Below are 21,363 nucleotides of genomic sequence, written 5' to 3' on the forward strand. Positions count from 1 at the left end.
ATTGGGAGTAGCATAATACCGAGTTGGACTAGGGTTTCAGCGTACCCATATAGTCCCAGAACTACGAGCCACGTAGGTGTAAGTCCCCTCTGTGGGCAACATCAGTTTAGTGATCACGCCAGCATGCCTCTATACCTCTGGCAGGGTATATTGGGTCCTCTCGATGGGGCGTATACATCGGACTCCACATTTAGCTCATGTGGTTTTATGTCGGTTATTAGTAGCTCCCACAGTTCAGTCAGACTCTATTGCGTTGACCATATTTCAGTACAGTCAGTATTCAGTCTCAGTATGTTATAAATTTGGTCATTGCATTCAGTTAGCTCAGTATTCAGTATTTTCAGTATCTATATCATGTTCAGATTATATCATTGCTCAGTATGCTTTGTTCAGTTATGTGTTATTTCAGCTTTACTCTATTTTGCATGCTCAGTACCTTTCCAGTACTGACGCATACGTGCGCTACATCTTCTCGTGATGTAGGTTCAGGTTCTCAGCATCCAGATCACGCTTAGATCAGTTCCCGATCTCCAGTTCAGCAGAATCAGTGGTGAGTCCTCATTCTTCGAGGACAATAGTCATGAGTTTCTTTTTAGTATTTTTAGTCTTTAGTTTCAGTTTTGCTAGATCTAGTTGGGGCATGTCCCAACATTTCTAGTCAGTTTAGAGGCTTATTTCAGACATAGTTAGATTCAGCTAAGTATTTGAGTTTGATATTTCTTTTGTATTAAACTCTCAGATTTCATATATTCAGTTATAGTATATGCGTATTCCCCATCTTTTCAGTTTATTTATGATTTAGCTTCCGCATCAGTTTATTATCTTTAGTATGCTCATGATCATGCCAGCAGGGTTAGCTTGGGATCACTTGTGGTCCTAGGTCCCGTGTCCGCGTCTCGGGGGTAGCTTGGGGCGTGACAAAATCTTAGTATGAAATTGGTATACATTTGGTATCCAACTGATGTCCTAGTGGTAAAATTAAAAAAATAAATAACATGTAATTGGGATTTCAACAGAAATAGCCAACCTAAAACTAGTTAATGTTGTTTCCAATATGTATAAATTTGGTATCGAATTGATATTCCGTTGGGAAATTAAAAAAACCAACATGTAGTTGAGATTTCAACCAAATTAGACAACCTAAACAAGTTAATGTTGTATTCAATTGGTATCCAACAGATATTCCACTCGAAAATGAAAAAAAAACAACAAATTGTAACTGATATTTGAACCAAATTAGACAATCTAAAACAAGTTAATGTTGTATCTAATTGATGTCCAATTTATATACACTTGGTATCCAACTTGAAATTTTAGAACAAAGATTAAAAATAAAAATGTATGATATTGGTATCCAACTAGTAAAAATCCGGGAAGAATAAATCTGACAATGTAAACAATGCAGATTATATATTGTCGTAAAAAACTGTAGCAAACGAAATATACATCACCCAAAAATCAAAACATGTAATTAAAAGTGTAAATTGCAATAATTAATACAAGTTCTATATTTTCCTCTCTCTTCAATTTCAATATTTAAGTGTGATCTTTTTTTTTTTAACCATATTTAGGCTAAAATTTAGGAACTCATTATTAAAGATTTTATGATTTCATATTAATTAAATCAAGTTATTTTTCAATTCATATATATATAATTAATTAATATGAGATCATAATGAGTTCCTAAATTTTAGCCTAAATATGGTAAAAAAAATATACTTAATTCACCCACAAAAAGTATTTTAGATATAGAAAAACACACAAAAAAGAATTTCAAAATTTCAGTATAACGATTTTTTTCCTCAAAAAATCAAGTTCTAGATCAAATAAAATAAAAAACAAAATCAAAATTTCAAAATATAGAATTTTTATTTCTAAAAAAATCAGATTAAAAAAATAAAAAATAACATCAAAATTTAAAATAAAAAAAACATCAAGAAGATAAAAAAAAGATAGATTAAAGAGAGAGGAAATTACGTGTTAAAACCTATGGTGATAAATTTAAAATATTTGAATAGTAATCAATATTTATCTTGGGAATAATAAAATAATCAGAATAAGAATCAACTAATTAGAAGAAAATCAACGTAAAGATTTATTTTGTCAATTATAAATTACTATATAAAGTTAATTAGAATGGGGAAAAGGAATAAAGAAAAAGGTGAAAGAGAAACCGAAGGTGGAAAGATTAACGTGGGGGTGGAGGTGTGGGTTGACATGTGATAAGTAATCCCTTAAAAGGTGTAATAGATAATTACAAATTGATTCTCTTTCATTAATATTATTTCTCTCACCTATTAATTATATAACATTATATAGGGATAAGGCATAAGTACCCCCTAAACTATGACCGAAATTTCAGTGACACCCCTAAGCTTAGCTAAGACCTTATTACCCCTTGAACTCATTTTTTCGTATTTTTGTGCACCTTTTGTGCTGACGTGGCACCTTCAACCACCCAAGTTGATTGTGTTTGTACACACTCGCCCGCCACATGTGTAAATATTTTTTTAATTAAAAAAAATTCTTATTTTTTTAAAAAAAATATTCTTATTTTCTTTATCCTATATTTAAATTAAGTTAATACACATTTTTTTACCTATCGAACCATTTTTTTACCTACATACACTGTTATTTCTCTTTTATTTTTCTATTAATTTTATTTTCTTTGTCTTTCGTTTTGATTTGATTTCAAATTTAATTCCAAATGTCTTGTATTTAAAATAAGTTAATTTTGAACGGATATCAAAATAAGTGAAGAAAATCAAATAAAACATAAAAATATTAAAACGTTAAAATTAAAGGACACTTTTAAATTATTTTTTTAAAACAGACATAATTTTTTAAAAATAATTAAAAGTGAAAAGATAATAAATTAATTAAAAAAAAGGTTAAAATGAAAAGAAATAAAAATAAATATTTTACGAAGAAAGAAATAACAATAATTAAATATGTATAAGTTTTAATATGAATAAATATGTGTACTAACTAATTATAAAATTACCAATCAAAAAATGACATGTGTCCAATTTGTGCACTCATCACTTGCCTTTCAAGAGAGTGTGCACACTCTCTATGCCATGTCAGCATTTGTAGTGTAGTTATTCCATTTTAAATTAATTTAGGGGTAATAGGACCCTACTTAAGTTTAGGTGTGTCTCTCGGGATTTTGGTCATAGTCTAGGGGTACTTGTGTCTTATCCCCATTATATAATATATACTAGTTAATAATATATAATTAATTAATTAAATGTAATTAATTAATTTATACATTAAAACTAATCTGTTAATACTTGTAATTAAATTGTTATAAGTAGTAATATAAAAAAAGAAGATCTAAAAGTTATAATATTAACCATTAAATAGACGTGTGGTGTGATTTTTCCTTCATGTATTATGCCTAAAAAACGATGTGATTACGTGTTCAGATAAAAGTGGCTGAAACTTATAATAAAAATTTATGTATTTGCTAAAAATTATGTTGGTAAGTTGTTCTTTTATTAAAATAACTAAAATAACCTTAATTTGTTTTTATTAAAAAAAGTAATTTCTAAATGTGACCTTGTAAAGAAAAAGAGGACCACTGTATATCTTTGTGAAGAGGAAGTTAAGAGATTTATATTGGAAAAAATATTTTGAGAATTTTAAAAAAATGGACAAAATATTAAAAGACTGGGTCAAATCAAAAGTGTTCATAACCTAAAAATTAATAAGTTAGGGATAATCAACTTATGACTTTTGATTGGTTTTAGTCGTTTATAAGTACTTTGAATATTTACTAAATACGTACGTAATGAAGCTAAAAAATATTGTTTATAAGTTAGTTTAACGAGCCTATAAGCTTAGTCAAATACCTTCCAAATATCTCATTTAATTTTGTACTTTTTATCTCCCAAGTGAAAAGTGATAATGATCAAGAACACACCAAGTGTATTTTTTTGGTAACATTCATACATAAACTATCAAGTGTTTGGGTTTTCTATCTAAACTATTACCAATTATGATTAACTCTTCTTTAAAGGGAAAAGACTCAACTATGGCATTGAACTTTGAGAAAAGACTCATGATCTAATTCATCCGTTTAAAAATTGGTTCATCTATGTCATTTTCATTTGGGAAAATGGTCATCCGTGTCATTGTTTACACATAATTATGATTCGGACATGTCATTAATTAAATAATTTAGTTTAAAGAGAAAAGACTCATATATGTCATTGAACTTTGAGAAAAGGCTCATCAATGTCATATGTTAAAAGTTTGGCTCATCTATTTCATTTCAGTTGATAAATAATGACATGGATGAGTCTTTTCTCAAACAAAAATTACATAAATGAATCTTATCCTAAAATTAAATGACGTATTTAAGATTTTTTCTCCTTTTTAAAATCTCAAATTATTTCTCACTTGTGGATATAGCAAGGTAGCTAGTGGACATACCTTTAGTAGAAGCAGAGGTGGAGCTAGGTGGGGGTTTATGGGTTCGAACGAACCCACTATCTTCTTCGTAGACCCTATATTTGTATTAGAAAATTAAATAAATATATACATTTAACATGTGAACCCCCAAACAAAATTGATTTAGAACCCTCAAACTCCTAACCTTGGCTCCGCCTCTGAGTAGAAGGTAACTTGGAAAGTCTTTGGTGTATAGTTGGTCTTAATCACCAAGCAAGGAATTGGTGTATAGTTGGTCTTAACCAACTTTCTCAAGTCTTTGGGCCCACATAACCTAGAAAATTCCCTGAAATGATAACAGCCAATACAAATTAATGTTGTGTATTATTTTATTTTAAAAGGAAAAACGGACAAATATACCCCTCATTAAAAATGTGGTGTATATATGTTCTCATAATCTAGCAAAGGGTGAATATATATACTCTCACAATCTAACAAATATTTTTCCGACGTATAGTATAAGTTGATAAATGTAGCACTATACATTTCACCACACAATTATATAGAGAAAATAAAACAAGAGACTTGGTTGACTTGCACAAGTCTCTGGCTGATTAGAGGAGTTTTTGCATTTCTAATTGATTTTGTGGTATAGTATTGATATGACAGAATGAATAAATAAAAGTAAAAAAAAAAAAACAAATCATGTTGATCTCATTGCTATTTAAAGACTCAAAACCATATGTTACTCTAGTCATACCATTTTCCTAATAATATTTGTACTTACGGAGAAAGTCTTCACATTTTGTCTCTTAACAGTACTCTTGTTGCTTCAGTATGTTATGGCCCAAACCAACATTACCACTGATCAATTAGCTCTTCTCTCTTTAAAATCCCAAATCATTTCAGACCCCTTTCATTACTTGGATGGAAGTTGGTCTCCTGCTACTTATGTTTGTCGTTGGGTCGGAGTCACTTGTGGTTCTCGTCACCAGCAAGTGAAGTCCTTGAATCTTTCCAACATGACTCTTACAGGCAGAATTCCACAAGATTTTGGAAATCTCATATTTCTTCGTTCTCTTGACTTGGGAAGTAACAATTTCATAGGAAATTTGCCTCAAGAAATGGCACACTTGCATCGGCTTAAGTTTCTTAATTTAAGTTTCAACAAATTCAGTGGGGAGGTTCCTTCTTGGTTTGGGTTCTTATTCCAACTTCAGTTTCTAAATATTAGGAATAACAGTTTCACTGGTTCCATTCCTCCGTCACTCTCGAATGCCTCAAGGTTAGAGACTTTAGAAATATCTGCCAATTTACTTCAAGGAAACATCCCGGAAGAGATAGGCAATCTTCACAACCTGAATGTGTTGTCCATAGAACATAATCAGCTTACGGGTTCTATACCATTCACAATTTTCAATATTTCTAGAATTGAATTCATTGCATTTTCAAACAATAGCTTATCAGGAAATCTTCCCAATGGTTTATGCAATCGTCTTTCAATACTCAAGAGGCTTCGTCTATCAATAAACAAGCTTCATGGTCATATACCTACAAGTTTTTCAAATTGTTCACAACTTCAAATATTGTCTCCATCCAAAAATGATTTTGATGGACCAATACATAGTGAAATTGGAAGATTGAGTAACTTGAAGGGAATGGATCTTGGATTCAACCATTTAACAGGTATGTTTTCATCTTATGAATTCTAGTACTATTGTATATAATTAATCTTTTTTATTACACATTAAAATAAATGCAGGGATAATTCCACAAGAAATTGGAAATCTTGTTAATTTGGTGGACTTAGGCGTGGAAGGAAACCAGATTATTGGCTCTATCCCGATCTCCATATGCAGTATCTCCTCGTTGCAACGTCTTTCACTATGGAGGAACAATCTCAAGGGTCCCTTACCACGGGAGATTGGCAACTTAACCAAGATGCAATTTTTATATCTTACCGAAAATAGGTTAACTGGTCCATATTCAAAAAGTGATAGGAAAAAGTACATCTTATACTATATTGACGAAAATAGGTTTACTGGTATGTATTCAGCACATTAATTCTTTTTTCACGTGTTGACAGGTGAAATACCCAAAGAGATAAGAAATCTGGTTGAATTGGAGGAACTTGCTCTTGAGTTGAATAGTTTTAGTGGTTCACTTCCAATGGAGATCTTCAACATATCACGGCTGAGAGCAATATCTCTTGCATCCAATAATATATCAGCAACTCTACCACCAAACATAGGTTCTACCTTACCCAACATTGAAGGGCTTTATATGGGTCACTTAACAAATCTTGTTGGGACTATTCCTCATTCTATCTCTAATTGTTCAAAGCTTACTCTACTAGATCTTTCAGGTAACAAACTCAGTGGCTTGATTCCCAATTCTCTTGGATATTTGACTCATCTACACATCCTACACTTGTGGGGAAACAATTTAACCAGTGATTCATTTTTAAGCTTCCTCACTTCCTTAACCAATTGCAGAAATTTAAGATTTCTTTCTCTAGCTTTCAACCCTCTAAATGCCATGCTTCCGGTCTCCGTAAGGAACTTCTCCAAATCTCTTGTAACCTTTTCTGCCGCTGCTTGCAACATTAACGGCCAGATTCCAAATGAAGTTGGAAACTTAACCAATTTAATAGACCTTGATCTTTCTATTAATAACTTGATTGGATCAATTCCTACCTCAACTAGTAACTTGAGAAACCTTCAACGCTTGAACTTGAGTGACAATAAACTTACAGGATTTATTGAAGATAATATTTGTAAATTGTAGCATTTGGGAGATATTTACTTGGGTCAAAATCAACTTTCAGGATTTCTTCCTAATTATTTAGGGAACGTCACTTCTCTTAGAGAGATACATATGGGTTCTAATAAATTGAGTTCCAATATACCAACAAGCTTAGGGAATCTTAAAGATTTAGTGGCTCTTGACTTATCGTCAAACAACATGGTTGGTTCTTTACCTACAGAAATCGGAAATCAAAAAGCTGCGAACCAGATAGATCTGTCAATGAATCAATTCTCAAATGGAATTCCTAGGGAAATTGGAGGATTGCAAAATCTGGTGCATCTTTCTTTGAGACACAACAAGTTGCAAGGATCTATACCTGACTCAATGAGCAACATGGTAGGTTTGGAATTCCTAGACATTTCTCATAATAATATATCAGGAACCATTCCGATGTCTATGGAGAAACTTCAATACCTCAAGTATTTCAATGTTTCTGAAAACAAATTGTATGGTGAAATACCCTCGGGGGGTCCTTTCAAGAACCTCTCGAGTCTGTTTTTCATCAACAATGAAGCATTGTGTGGTTTGTCAAGGTTTAGTGTCCCACCATGCCCCACTTCGTCAAAGCATAAATCAAATAGGAGAAATATGCTACTTCTTTTTCTTTTGCTAGGAATAGCACTTGTATTTGTTCCTATTGCCTTTGTATTCCTATGGATAAGGTATAGAAGAGGTAAAAGATCTCCGCAACGAGCTGATTCGTTGTCTATTGTATCAACAGAAAGAATTTCATACTATGAACTGCTCCAAGCAACTGATTCACTTAGCGAGAGTACTAATCTGATTGGTTCTGGAAGTTTTGCCTCTGTCTACAAAGGCGTTCTCAGAAATGGGACTGCCATTGCAGTTAAAGTGTTCAATCTGCAACTGGAAGCAGCATTCAAGAGTTTTGATATAGAATGTGAAGTTTTGCGTAGCCTTCGCCATAGGAATCTTGTGAATGTCATCACTAGTTGTTTCAACCTTGATTTTAAGGCTTTAGTGCTCGAGTATATGCCTAATGGAAGTCTTGATAAGTATTTGTATTCCCATAACTACTTCCTAGACATCAGACATAGACTAAGCATTGTGATAGATGTGGCATGTGCGTTGGAATATCTTCATCATGGATGCTCCTCTCCGGTGATTCATTGTGATCTGAAGCCTAGTAACGTCTTGCTGGACGAGGATATGGTTGCCCGCCTAAGTGACTTTGGCATTTCAAAACTGCTTGGTGAAGATGAGAGTGATTTATACACAAAAACCTTAGCAACATTTGGTTATATTGCACCGGGTACGTCTCTTTGTTTTTGCTAATTTGAACATTGATTTTTTGTCCTTTTTTTTCAATCAAGAAAGTATATTGCATATTTAAATTAATTGTATGACTGTAGAGTATGGACTGGATGGACTGGTGGCAATAAAATGTGATGTCTATAGTTACGGGATCACGTTGCTGGAAACGTTTACTAGGAGAAAGCCTAGTGAGTTTGAGGGAGATCTTAGCTTGAGCAATGGGTGAGTTATTCACTCCCCGAGGCAGTAATGGACGTTGTAGATGCCAATTTGGTAACACCAATGGATAATCGCTTACATAAGGGGCTTGATGTTGTGGCATCAATCATGAATGTGGCATTAGATTGCTGTGCTGAATCTCCGGTAAAAAGGACAAACATGAAAGATGTTGTAGGGATGCTATAGAAGATCAAGATTCAACTTCTTACATGTTGAGCATTTTCTCAGAATCTCTTGTTACAAATCAATCACTTGTTTGCTAAATTTTTGGATTCATGTAAAGATTGCTTCTGTTTTCTTTAGCACTTGATTTGTGCATGATTCGGTTTTCAGAAATTCTAGATGGTTGCAATAAATGTCACTATTTCCTTTTAACTAAAACTAAATTGACCATTGCTTCTATCCTTTGTTTAGTGCTTTTTACTGATGCAGAGGATGAGTGAGTTTGTGCAACAACATTTCATTTACTACCCTATAATCTTTCTATAAATAGTGAAGGTCTTTCATTATTTTATACACAAGAAAACATAGATGGTAAAAGATGAAAAGTATTATATTGAGATTAGTGTAGTGAAAGAGAGTGTTGAGATAGAGAAAAATATTCCAAGTCTTCACCTTATATGTTGTCAGTGTCGGTTGAATGGGAAAGCCACTAAATCAAGTGCTTTAGACAATTAGACCCCCAAATTGAAGGCCCCAAAATTTTATTTTATATGCTATAAAAGTATGAATATGTCACGACCCAAATTCACAAGTCGTGATGGCACCTATGTTCCCAACCAATAGGCAAGCCAACCCAACATATTTACCAATTTTAACTGACTAATGAGGTAAAAAGGTAAACAACGAGTAAAATTTCCAACACTAAGTTCTTTGTAATTATAAAATACGGAAAGCCAAAATACTACCCAAGAAATTGTGTCATAAGTACAAGAACCTCTAAATATGATGCAACTCTGAAACTAAATGACAAATCCAAACATAAGGGATATTCTGTCTGAATACTAAAATAACAGAATAAATAAAAGATAGAAGGAGGTGTGGGCCACGGAACAGCCAAGCAGCTCACCACAACTCCAAGATATTCCAAACACGGACTCAAAAAGCTCCACGAGATGTGCTCGTACTCGGAATTGAATTTGCACCACAAAAGAGTGCAACAAGTGTAGTATGAGTACGAAACCACGTGTACCCAGTATATCTCATAGACCGACAATGAAGAAGTAGTGATAGGAGTTTAAATAATAATAAAAAATAAGTCTTTTACTTATACAAGTCTATGGCACGCTTACCAGTCGAGTTTCATCAAAATAAGGATAATCAAACTTCACATAATGTACAACCACCAATAAAGCACGTAATCAACTATAATAAATGATGTAATGAGATGTAGTGCAATGTGACACCATGAAATGATATGCCTCATAATGCCAGGTACTCTCTCAATCGTATATACATGATACTCCTCGGAAATACATCGAGAGTTCATGACCCATGGGGGACTCGTGAGGTCCATATACCGACACAGACGATCTCCACGTGTCTGTGCGGACAATCTCAACGCACTATCATAAAATCAAACGCACGGACGGTCTCCACGTGCCCAAAATATAATCTTAACATCTCACCATCCCCAGCACGGACGATCTCCACGTGCCCAACTTATACTCAATCTCATGTCAATGCATGTGCACAATATAATCTCAAATAAAGGGGATGATGATGCATCTCAATCAATCAAATATCAGCATAATACATAGCCACCTCAACCATCACAAGTATACGAGTTCAAATAGGAACACAATCACACAAAATAATCAGTCAATAATATATCAGCTAATGCCCATATGCTTTGACATTCTCAGATTACAATCCGCATACTATAGTAATAACTTTCCCTTTATACACCGGTACTCGTACCAATGCCCGTCACACCATTGGTACGAGACCCCCATCTTTCTCCCTTACCCATTGTCTATTCCGTGTTTAATCTTTAATTAGGAAAATGTCCTTCATCGAAGTCTAAAAGTCTTAACATACCTTGAATGCCGAACACGTGCCACAAATCCTCAAGATTTTTCCTTCCCCTTTCGCAGGGCTTCAGAATGTTCCCAATCTACCAATTGTGAAATATTTGTAAGCATGCGAGTTCATAGAAACCCATATTATTATATGTCTATCCTAGACCCAAAACTCACTCATATCTCTAATCAAGCTCCTAATTTTGATATAATTTATATGTCAAAAATATATTTGCTAAATTTCAAGCCTAGGATTAAGCCTCAACTCCTCCAAATATCATGAATCTAATGATATTCACAAGATCTAATACACCTAATATTTAATTACATATCTCAATAAATGCAAACTTGACTCATGATTGACAAATTCTTAAATTATTTGGCTTCCTAAAAGTACGTAAGACATGTATCCAAGGAACTGCTTCTTACTATTGTATGCAAATTCAGACTTAACCAGCATTACAACTTATCTAACCAAGAATCACCGGTTGCGGAACAAAAACATTTATCATGTGACGGTGCATCAACATTGATTTTAGTCATAAGCAAATTACCTACGCCAACAGTTTAAGTTGCAAAAAAAATCACAATGGAGTAATTAAATTCCATATTGTGATTTGCTGTATACCACCGATCAAGGAGTTGCAATTGTAGTCTAAAGCTAATATAAAACCCCAAAACAGTGACAAGAAATCCACAATTTTCACTCAACTATAACCTGCACTTAAATCATGAAACCATCAATTTAAACCCAAATTCCCAACGTTCTTTAATTTCCATTTATTAACTCCCCAATCATTACCTAATAAGTATCACCCATTGTAACAATAAACATATGCATTATACAATTCACAACTCGCCTGAAAGGAAAATTTGTTTTACCTGGAGTCTGCGGTTTCTCTTCTCCCCCCACACGTTTTGCCTAACTCTGTTACTGGTGTTATGCTAATCACCCATTTAACTTAAATCAATACATGGGCCAAGTGGTAAAAGGTATTAAACAAATTATGTACTTGGCCCATTAACTATCAACTATTAATTATTTGCTAAATATTCGTCAACTAAATACTCGTAGCTATCGAATAGTTTAAAATTTTCATTTAAATTTTACGGAAAGAGTCAAAATAGTCCTAGTTCTCAAAACGAGCTAGCGGGTCGTTACAGAATAAGAAGTACTAAATTATTTCTTTTTTGAAATGTGATTGAAGTTAGTGAACTAATTCAAATTTATACTCTTTTCATCTCTATTTTTGTGGCTTGTTTTCTTTTCTACTTGGTATCAAGAAGAATGGCTGCTTTTCATATTTAATAAAAATATGATGTGTTATATATCTCATTTTAACATTAATGAAATAATTATTGCTATAAATTTTTTATAATTTATTTTAGATCATAAATTTTAAAATTCTTTATATATATATATATATTTTATAATTATGCACTATCTAATCAAATACATTCACATGAATTAGAGAACATAAACATTATGCAATATATAAAAATGATGAAGTCTCTTGCTTGTTTTTTACTTGGAGAAGGGAAAATAGAAAAGGAGATTGTAAGATGAGAATCGAACCCTCACCAATAAGGTGAAAATTCAGATAGTCAATGAACTGAACTATTGAGATTTTTTTGACAAAGTCAATTGTAGAGTTAATTATATTTTTACTAGGTAATTTACCCGCGCGAAAATAATCTTTCTAAGCTTTTGAACAACCTTTCCAATAATTGACTGTTATAAGAAGAAAAAAGTAAATTTTAGTAGGTTTTAAGAACATTTCAACAGAAATTAAATGATTTGACATTATCACATATCTCAAGAATTTTAAATATATAATGAATGATTAAAAATATTTTGATATGCAATCATTTTTATCTTTTACATAATTTATCATGATATATGTTTGATGATATAATTGTCTTGTTAAAACTGAGTGATGTTTTTATGTAGCGATTAAACATAGTTTTTTCTATTTTTTTGTACATGAAAAATACAGAACTGATAATTTTATGATTAGAATAACTCCTTGTTAAAAACAAATTATATAAAAGTTTTCGATAATCAATATTAGTTATAAATAAATTAAGTCCGTTAAAAATGTACACCACAATAACATAGATAAATTTTTTTAGAGACAATCTACTTGTCTGAGGTCAAACGTTCACCACTTTTCATTATTGTTACTTTGTTACTCTAACAAAATTTATAGAAGGAGAAAAATAAATTTGAAACAACAGCAAAATAATATTGTTGACCCTTTTAGAAATTCATTCTTCATTAAACTGGTGCCTTCTAACTGCTTCATCAATGCAACTTTATGACTTTTTTAGAAATATGTATGTATAGTTGTTGCATTATGAAAGTACAAGTAGATCAAAATGTTGGATTCTAGACTCATGTTAAAGAAATATTCTCGAACATTAAAAAATTAAAAATGAGTCTAACCTAGATAACTCAAATGCTCAGCAATGACTTGGGACATAAAGGACAACAAATCTATGTTAATAGACATATCTTTTGTAGCTTAAGATATTACTTTTATTTAGAGCAAGTTCTGTTTCATATTCTTCAAATTAAGCTTGCTGAAAATAGTCATAACTTACACCAAAATATTAAGTAGAGCTAAATGAGAAGGGAAAAAAGAAAAAAACATTAAAAGGACGAAAGTTTTGTCCAAGTGAGATCATATACATACCAAACGAAAAATAATCAATACAATTTTAAGGAGACAACAAAACAGCGAGAAAAAACATACATTAAAGGGAGTAAACTATGAGATATCCAATGATGATAACAAATCATTCTAACCAGAAAAGTTCTTATGTTTTAAAATAACATACCTCAGAAAATTCACTAACACTTCAATCAACTTTCAATCCTTAAAGTATTCATAATATCCAGTGATAAAATTTAGTAAAAACAAAAAAAATATGGGCATGCAAAGTTATTAACTCTCAGAGAATTTTTTAAAGAACACAAAATCTCATCCTTGTATGTGAAGAAATGACGTTGATGAACAAATTAGAGATTTGTAAGGTTTTTTTTTTTTTTTTGTACCTTCAACAATTCCAGTAGAGAAAACATGCTTGAATACTCAATTAACGTTTGTTATTTAATATGTACTAACAAATACTTATAACAATAATATTACAGAAACATATACAACAAAATTTAAAGCATGTACTCAAAAATAACAACTAATAATATAAGCATAAATTAATGGCTGTAAAAACATACCAGGATCTATAACAATAGAATGAAACAGAATGTAAAAAATTGAGCCCACTGAATGCACAGTGTCCCCTTAAGGAAATTATTCCCCCCTAGTACCCGAGATTTAAAGGAATAGATCCTATCAGGAAAGAACGATTCTATTCACCAGTGTATTGATACAAAAAAATGGTGTCAGTGAGTCATTCAGTAGGAGCAAAGTACACAATTATTTAATTGTCCAAAAGAAGAAGAAGAAGTTCAAAATTTTCGTTGTTTTAAAATGAGAGGAATTTCCTCTATTTATAGACAACAAAAGGTAGTGTGAACAAATGCTTATTGTGTCTTATCGGAAAGGTCACAACCTTTCATAAAAGTCACAACTCTTCATAAAAGTCTCTACTCTTCATAAAAGTCACAATTGTTCATAAAAATCACAACTTTTCATGAAAGGGGAAGGCTAGTTTTGGAAATAAAATAAATTAAAAGGGAATCCTGCTTTGTGGTGGCGCCACGTAGGCGGATCTAGGGTTCTCTTTTATATGTATATATGTTGGAAATAAAATAAATTAAAAGGGAATCCTACTTTGTGGTGGCGCCACGTAGGCGGATCTAGGGTTCTCTTTTATATGTATATATGATATATGATTTTTTTTAACTTTGAAATGAACTTGAACAATTCTAAATGTATGAAATTAGTGTATGTTTTTTATACAAATATACGTGTATTAATCCCTATCAATTAGTAAAAAATATGAAATTTACTTAAATATTGTTAAACCCTCACTATCTCAAGGAATATACTTCTACATAAAAGTTTAGCAAGTTACACAGTTAACAACTATAGAATTAACAAATAAAAAACATGCAAAAAATAACAACAAAAGATATTGTATCTTGATTCTACTTTCAAAGTGATAAACATTGATACTTCCTCCGTTTCATATTAAGTAAATTATTGAGCCTTTTTTTAAATGTTAAAAATTAAGTGGATTGTTCAAAATTCAAAAGAGTTGTTGCATTTTTTTTTTCATTTTTGCTCCTCATTTACAATTTTCAGGTGATAATTTTAAGAGAGTTAATTGCTCATATTTATGAATTTACTTTGAGTTATTAATATTTTCAAAAGTAATTTGAGAATAATTAAAAGGGCAAAAGTGGAAAATGATGTTCAGTTTATATTCTAAATTTTTTTTTCCCTAATGAATATGTATTGCGTCATAAATTCACTTAATATGGAATAGTGTGAGAAACTATATATATGACACTACATAATGATAAAAATTCATAGATTTATACCAACGGTTAGAAGTTGAAAATGAAAGCAAGACTTGGTAGATTCACATTATTTTTTGTCATTTTTATTATCATCTCAACAAATTAAGTGAAAAACAACAAGAAGAAGACAATGGAAAGTTTTGCTAATTTATCTACTTATCTAAAATGAGTGGTTTCAACAGTACTTGAATATCTATCTACTTATTACATTGAATGATGGAATGAATGAAGAAAAGTAGTTTTTCCTTTTTCCTTGAAAAAAAGATTCCAAAGAAAAGTCTCCTAAACACTAATATATGTACATATGGAGAAGGCCTTGAGATCTTTTCTCTTAACATTACTCTTGTTCACTATGTTATACCTACTTCAGCCATGACTCCTACCAATGTTTCTACGGATCAATTAACTCTTCTCTCTTTGAAATCCCAAATTAGTTCAGACCCATTTCATTACTTGGATGAAAGTTGGTCTCTGAATATTTCTGTTTGTCATTGGGTAGGAGTCACTTGTGACTATCGTTACCAGCAAGTGATCAAGTCCTTGAATCTTTCCAACATGACTCTTACAGGCAAGATTCCACGAACCTCACATTTCTTGTTTCTCTTGACTTGGGAAGTAACAATTTCCATGGAAATTTGCCTCAGGAAATGGCACGCTTGCGTCGGCTTAAGTTTGTTGATTTAAGTTTGAACATCCCGGAAGAGATAGGCAATCTTCACAACCTGTACATAAAAGATAATCAGCTTACGGGTTCTATACCATCGACAATTATCAATATTTCTAGAATCGAAGTCGTTGCATTTACAGACAAAAGTTTATCAGGGAATCTTCCCAATGGTTTATGCAATGATCTCCCGATACTCAGAAGGCTTCATCTATCATGAAACAAGCTTCATGGTCATATGCCTACAAGTTTGTCAAATTGTTCACAACTTCAAATATTGTCTCTATCCGGAAATGATTTTGATGGACGAATACATAGTGAAATTGGAAGATTGAGTAACTTGCAGACATTGTATGTTGGAGGTAACCATTTCACAGGTATATATGTTTTATCTTTGAGGAAGAGGCAGCTAAGGTGGTTCACTTCCAATGGAGATATTCAACATATCAGCACTGAGAATAATGGCTCTTTCAGCCAACAATCTATCAGGAACTCTACCACCAAACATATATAGGTTCTACCTTACCCAACATTGAAATACTTTATATGGGTCGCTTAACCAATCTTGTTGGGATTATTCCTCATTCTATCTCCAATTGTTCAAAGTTTACTAGACTAGAGCTTTCACAAAACAAACTCACAGGATTGATTCCCAATTCTCTTGGATATTTGACTCATCTACACTCCCTAAACAACTTGAGTGGATCGATTCCTACATCAATTCAGAACTTGAGAAACCTTCAGCGTATGTATTTTCAGTACAATAAACTTACTGGATTTATTGGAGATCATATATGTAAAGTGCAGCATTTGGGTGATATTGACTTGGGTCAAAATCAACTTTCAGTATCTGTTCCTAATTGTTTAGGAAATGTTACTTTCCTTAGAGAGATACATATGGATTCCAATAAATTGAGTTCCAATATACCAACAAGCTTAGGAAATCTTAAAGATCTAATGGTTCTTGACTTATCATCAAACAACATGGTTGGTTCTTTACCTCCGGAAATTGGAAATCTAAAGGCTGTGATACAGATGGCCGATCTGTCCATGAATCAATTCTCAAATGGAATTCAGAAATTGGAGGATTGCAAAATCTGATGCATCTTTCTTTGAGACACAACAAGTTGCAAGGATCTATACCTAACTCAATGAGCAACATGATAGCTTTGGAATACCTAGACAATTCACATAATAATATATCGGGAACTATTTGTTACCTCATGTATTCAAGTTAGTCCAAAAATGCAGAAACAGAAAGTAGATGAAATAGACAGAATGATTTTTATCCGAGTCCACAGAAACCACTGTGTTTTCTTAATAAATTTAATCCCCTCACTGTACCCGAGGTTGCAGATTAATTCCTCCCAAGATAAAATGGATTAACCAGTTAAAGAAGTAGTGGTACCTCAAACTTCAATAACTTCAGCGAACGCAAGAACATCAACAAGAGCACACACAGACTCAGTCGATCGACAATTTTGTTTATGTAAGAAAATATATGCAGAGAGGAAAAATTTTCAGTATTTAAAACCAGAAAAAACATCTCTATTTATAGCCATTTACAGCAAGGAATGCGTCTGTTTAGACAATTTTGTTCAGACCCATTTTTTCCAGAAGGTTGTGTCTTTTGGGAAAAATAACGACTTTTCGGAACGTTATTATCGTTGCATATGAATTTCAAATAAATTTTGTTGCGCCAAATTAATTATGTTATTTTAACTAACATTCTGAATTAATTTATAAGAGAAAAGAAATAAATTAACAAGATTGATTAAATAAATTTTGTCCAAAAATAGTATCAATCAATCACTTGCCAAATCCAAATCCAAATCCGAAGCCGAAGCCGAAGCTGAAGTCGAGGCCGAGCGAGCGATGACGACGGCGCGAGGGGGCACCTTCTTCTTAACCCTTTAAGAACTAAAAGAATTGTTTCCTAATATAAGGACAACAATTTCCTTTCTTCTACCAATATGGTAAAAAGGACTTTTCATTTGCACTTTGCAATGACTTTTCATTTTCCTTCCAAAATTGGTTCCCCCCCTTTCATTGGTTCTTCCTCTTTCCATTTTCTCTTTTTTATTTCTCATTCACACCTTGCTAAACCCAACAATCCCCCACATGAATAGGGAATGGCTATAGTTAAAACATATGCATGAAAAACTTGTGTGTCTTGTAAGTACGAGTTAATCGCATCTGGATAAGTAGGTTTCCCTTTAAACTTTCCATAGTGAACATATATCGGATATACTCGGTCAATCAGTAGATTTGATATCTTTGAACCGTAGAGCTTTGGTGTATACCTAAACAACATAAGTCACACAATCAACCCTTGAACTGTTTTTGGTTCTCATTGTTTTGTTCGTTTCAACCATGAACACATCTCGGTTAATAAGTGCTTAGAGAACTGGCCTTACCGGATTCTCCTTGAAGCGGCTTACACTTCACACTTACATAGGTGGTTTCTAACTGTGTTATCCCGTAGATACATCATTTGATATACCCTGTATCAAACTTAGAAACCATTAAAAAGTCCTTATGCCTTTATCCTGGTTACTGAACATTATCTCATCATGAGAATGGACCATCAAATATGTTTTGACAATGTTGAACCGTCATCTATGACTTTGTTTGATCTCCTTGAACCTAGATCTTGGGATCTTCAGTCTTCTAGGTAGAGTTACCGCCACGATGACTTGTTCTCGGCCATAGTCCCATTCCCATCGATAATCTCTCAACTCCCTCTCTAGTTAGGACTTTTGTAAGTGGATCTGACACATTATCCTTTGACTTTACATAGTCAATTGTTATAATTCCACTAGAGAGTAGTTGTCTAACAGAGTTATGTCTTCGTCTTATGTGACGAGACTTCCCGTTATACATAACGTTTCCAGCCCTTCCTATTGCAGCTTGACTATCGCAGTGTATGCATATAGGTGCAATTGGTTTGGGCCAAAACGGAATATCTTCTAAGAAATTCCGGAGCCATTCAGCTTTTTCACCTGCCTTGTCTAAGGCGATAAATTCTGACTCCATTGTAGAGCGAGCTATACATGTTTGTTTGGATGATTTCCAAGAGATTGCTCATCCACCAATAGTGAAAACATATCCACTCGTGGATTTCGTTTCAGTTGACCCAGTAATCCAATTTGCATCACTATATTCTTCAAGAACTGCTGGATATTTGTTGTAATGCAAAACATAGTTTTGAGTGTCTTCTAAGTACCCCAAAACTCTTTTCATTGCCAACCAATGATTTTGATTGGGATTACTTGTGTATCGACTCAGTTTACTTATAGCGCAGGCTATGTCTAGTCGTGTATAGGTCATGACATACATCAAACTTCCCAATACTCTGGTGTAATCCAATTGAGACTGACTTTCACCTTTATTCTTAGCAAGATTAAGGTTCACATCAATTGGGGTCTTTGCCTTTTTGAAATTCAAATACTTGAACTTTTCAAGTTTCTTTTGAATATAATGAGATTGAGACAATGCTAGACCGTTAGGAGTTTTGTGAATCTTTATTCCCAATATCAAATCGGCTACTCCTAGATCTTTCATATCAAACTTACTAGCAAGCATACGCTTAGTAGCTTTTATATTGGCAATGTCCTTGCTCATTATCAACATGTCATCCACATATAGACATACAATGACTTCTTGATCCGTAGTGTCTTTAAGGTAAACACATTTATCACACTCATTGATCTTAAATCCATTTGACAACATGGTTTGGTCAAACTTTGCATGCCATTGTTTCGGTGCATGTTTTAGTCGATAAAGTGACTTAACAAGTTTGCATACTTTCTTTTTTTTGTCGGGAACTACGAAGCCCTCAGGTTGTTCCATGTAGATCTCTTCCTCCAGCTCTCCATTTAAGAAGGCGGTTTTCACATCCATTTGATGGATTTCAAGACCGTATACTACAACTAGGACAATTAACATCCGAATTGATGTAATCCTAGTCACTGGCGAGTATGTGTCAAAATAATCAAGACATTTTTTCTGTCTAAAACCTTTGACAACAAGTCTTGCTTTATATTTGTCAATAGTTCCATCATCTTTCATCTTCTTTTTGAAGATCCATTTTGAACCCAAGGGTTTGTTCCTTGGAGGAAGATCAACCAACTCCAGGTATGATTGCTTAAGATTGATTCAATCTCACTATTGACAACCTCATTCCAAGAGGTTGAGTCGCTAGACAACATCGCTTCCTTGAATGCTTGAGGCTCACTTTCAAGAAGGAATGTTACAAAATCATATCCAAATGAAGTAGTTGTCCTTTGATGTTTACTGCGACTTGGACTTTCTTCATTGGTTTCATTTTCTTTTGGTTCTTCTCGAGGTTGTTTAGACCCCCCACTAAATGACTCAAGTCTAATTTTATATGGATAAATATGTTCAAAAAATTCAGCATTATCTGATTCCATTATCGTATTATCATGAATATCCGGATGTTCGGACTTATAAACCAAAAATCAACATGCCTTACTATTTGTGGCATATCCAATGAATACACAATCCACAGTTTTAGGCCCTATTTTCACCCTCTTAGGTATAGGAACCTGGACCTTGGCAAGACACCCCCACACTTTGAAATATTTCAAGTTGGATTTTCTACCTTTCCATTTCTCATATGGAATAACATATGTCTTCGTATGAGGCACTCTATTGAGTATTCGATTTACTGTAAGGATAGCCTCCCCCCACAACTTTTGTGGTAAACCTGAACTTATAAGTAAGACATTCATCATTTTCTTTTAAGTTCAGTTTTTTCTTTCTACAATTCCATTAGATTATGGAGAGTAATGAGCAGTAGTTTGATGGATTATTCCATTTTCCAAACATATTTCTGCAAATGGAGATTCATATTCTCAACCTCTATCACTTTTAATCATTTTGATCTTTCTATCCAACTGATTTTCAACTTCAGTTTTATATTGCCTAAATGCATATATTGCTTCATCCTTACCATTTAACAAATAGACATAACAATATCTAGTGCAATCGTTAATAAAAGTTATGAAATACTTTTTCCCACCACGTGTTGGTGTTGACTTCATGTCACAAATGTTAGTGTGAATCAGTTCTAAGGGATATGAATTCCTTGCAACAGATTTATAAGGATGCTTAGCATACTTAGATTCAATGCAAACTTGACATTTTGATTTATTGCACTCAAATTTAGGCAAAACATTTAAGTTAATCAGTTTTCGCAAGGTTTTGTTATTAACGTGTCCCAAACGTTCATGCCATAAACATTTAGACTCAAGCAAGTAAGAAGAAGCAGAATCTTTATTCATATCAACTGCAATTACATTGAGTTTAAAAAGGCCCTCAGTGAGGTAACCTTTTCCTACATACATCTCATTCTTACTTACTACAACTTTATCAGAAACAAATACACATTTGAATCCATTCTTAGTCAGAACTGGTATAGAAACTAGGTTCTTTCGCAATTCCGGAACATACGAGACCCTGTTCAAAGT

At 32.9% G+C, this 21,363-nt stretch overlaps 3 protein-coding genes across 3 annotated transcripts; all 3 read left to right on the forward strand.

Moving 5' to 3' along the window:
* The first annotated feature begins 5,237 nt into the window (after window positions 1-5,237).
* Window positions 5,238-7,182, forward strand: LOC125853045 (LRR receptor-like serine/threonine-protein kinase GSO1). The gene is made up of 3 exons (XM_049532721.1): window positions 5,238-6,081; window positions 6,158-6,439; window positions 6,482-7,182. Exons 1-3 carry the CDS (start codon window positions 5,238-5,240, stop codon window positions 7,180-7,182), a joined length of 1,827 nt encoding a protein of 608 aa, XP_049388678.1.
* A 90-nt stretch (window positions 7,183-7,272) lies between these two features.
* Window positions 7,273-8,339, forward strand: LOC125853046 (receptor kinase-like protein Xa21). Its single transcript, XM_049532722.1, has 2 exons — window positions 7,273-8,219; window positions 8,279-8,339. Exons 1-2 carry the CDS (start codon window positions 7,273-7,275, stop codon window positions 8,337-8,339), a joined length of 1,008 nt encoding a protein of 335 aa, XP_049388679.1.
* Window positions 8,340-15,854: 7,515 nt separating this feature from the next.
* Window positions 15,855-16,972, forward strand: LOC125853047 (probable leucine-rich repeat receptor-like protein kinase At1g35710). The gene is made up of 2 exons (XM_049532723.1): window positions 15,855-16,044; window positions 16,515-16,972. The coding sequence occupies exons 1-2, from the start codon at window positions 15,855-15,857 to the stop codon at window positions 16,970-16,972; spliced, it is 648 nt and encodes a 215-aa protein (XP_049388680.1).
* Window positions 16,973-21,363: the final 4,391 nt, after the last annotated feature.

Source organism: Solanum stenotomum, unplaced genomic scaffold (genome assembly GCF_019186545.1).
Source record: "Solanum stenotomum isolate F172 unplaced genomic scaffold, ASM1918654v1 scaffold798, whole genome shotgun sequence".
In the NCBI taxonomy this organism is placed as follows: domain Eukaryota; kingdom Viridiplantae; phylum Streptophyta; class Magnoliopsida; order Solanales; family Solanaceae; genus Solanum; species Solanum stenotomum.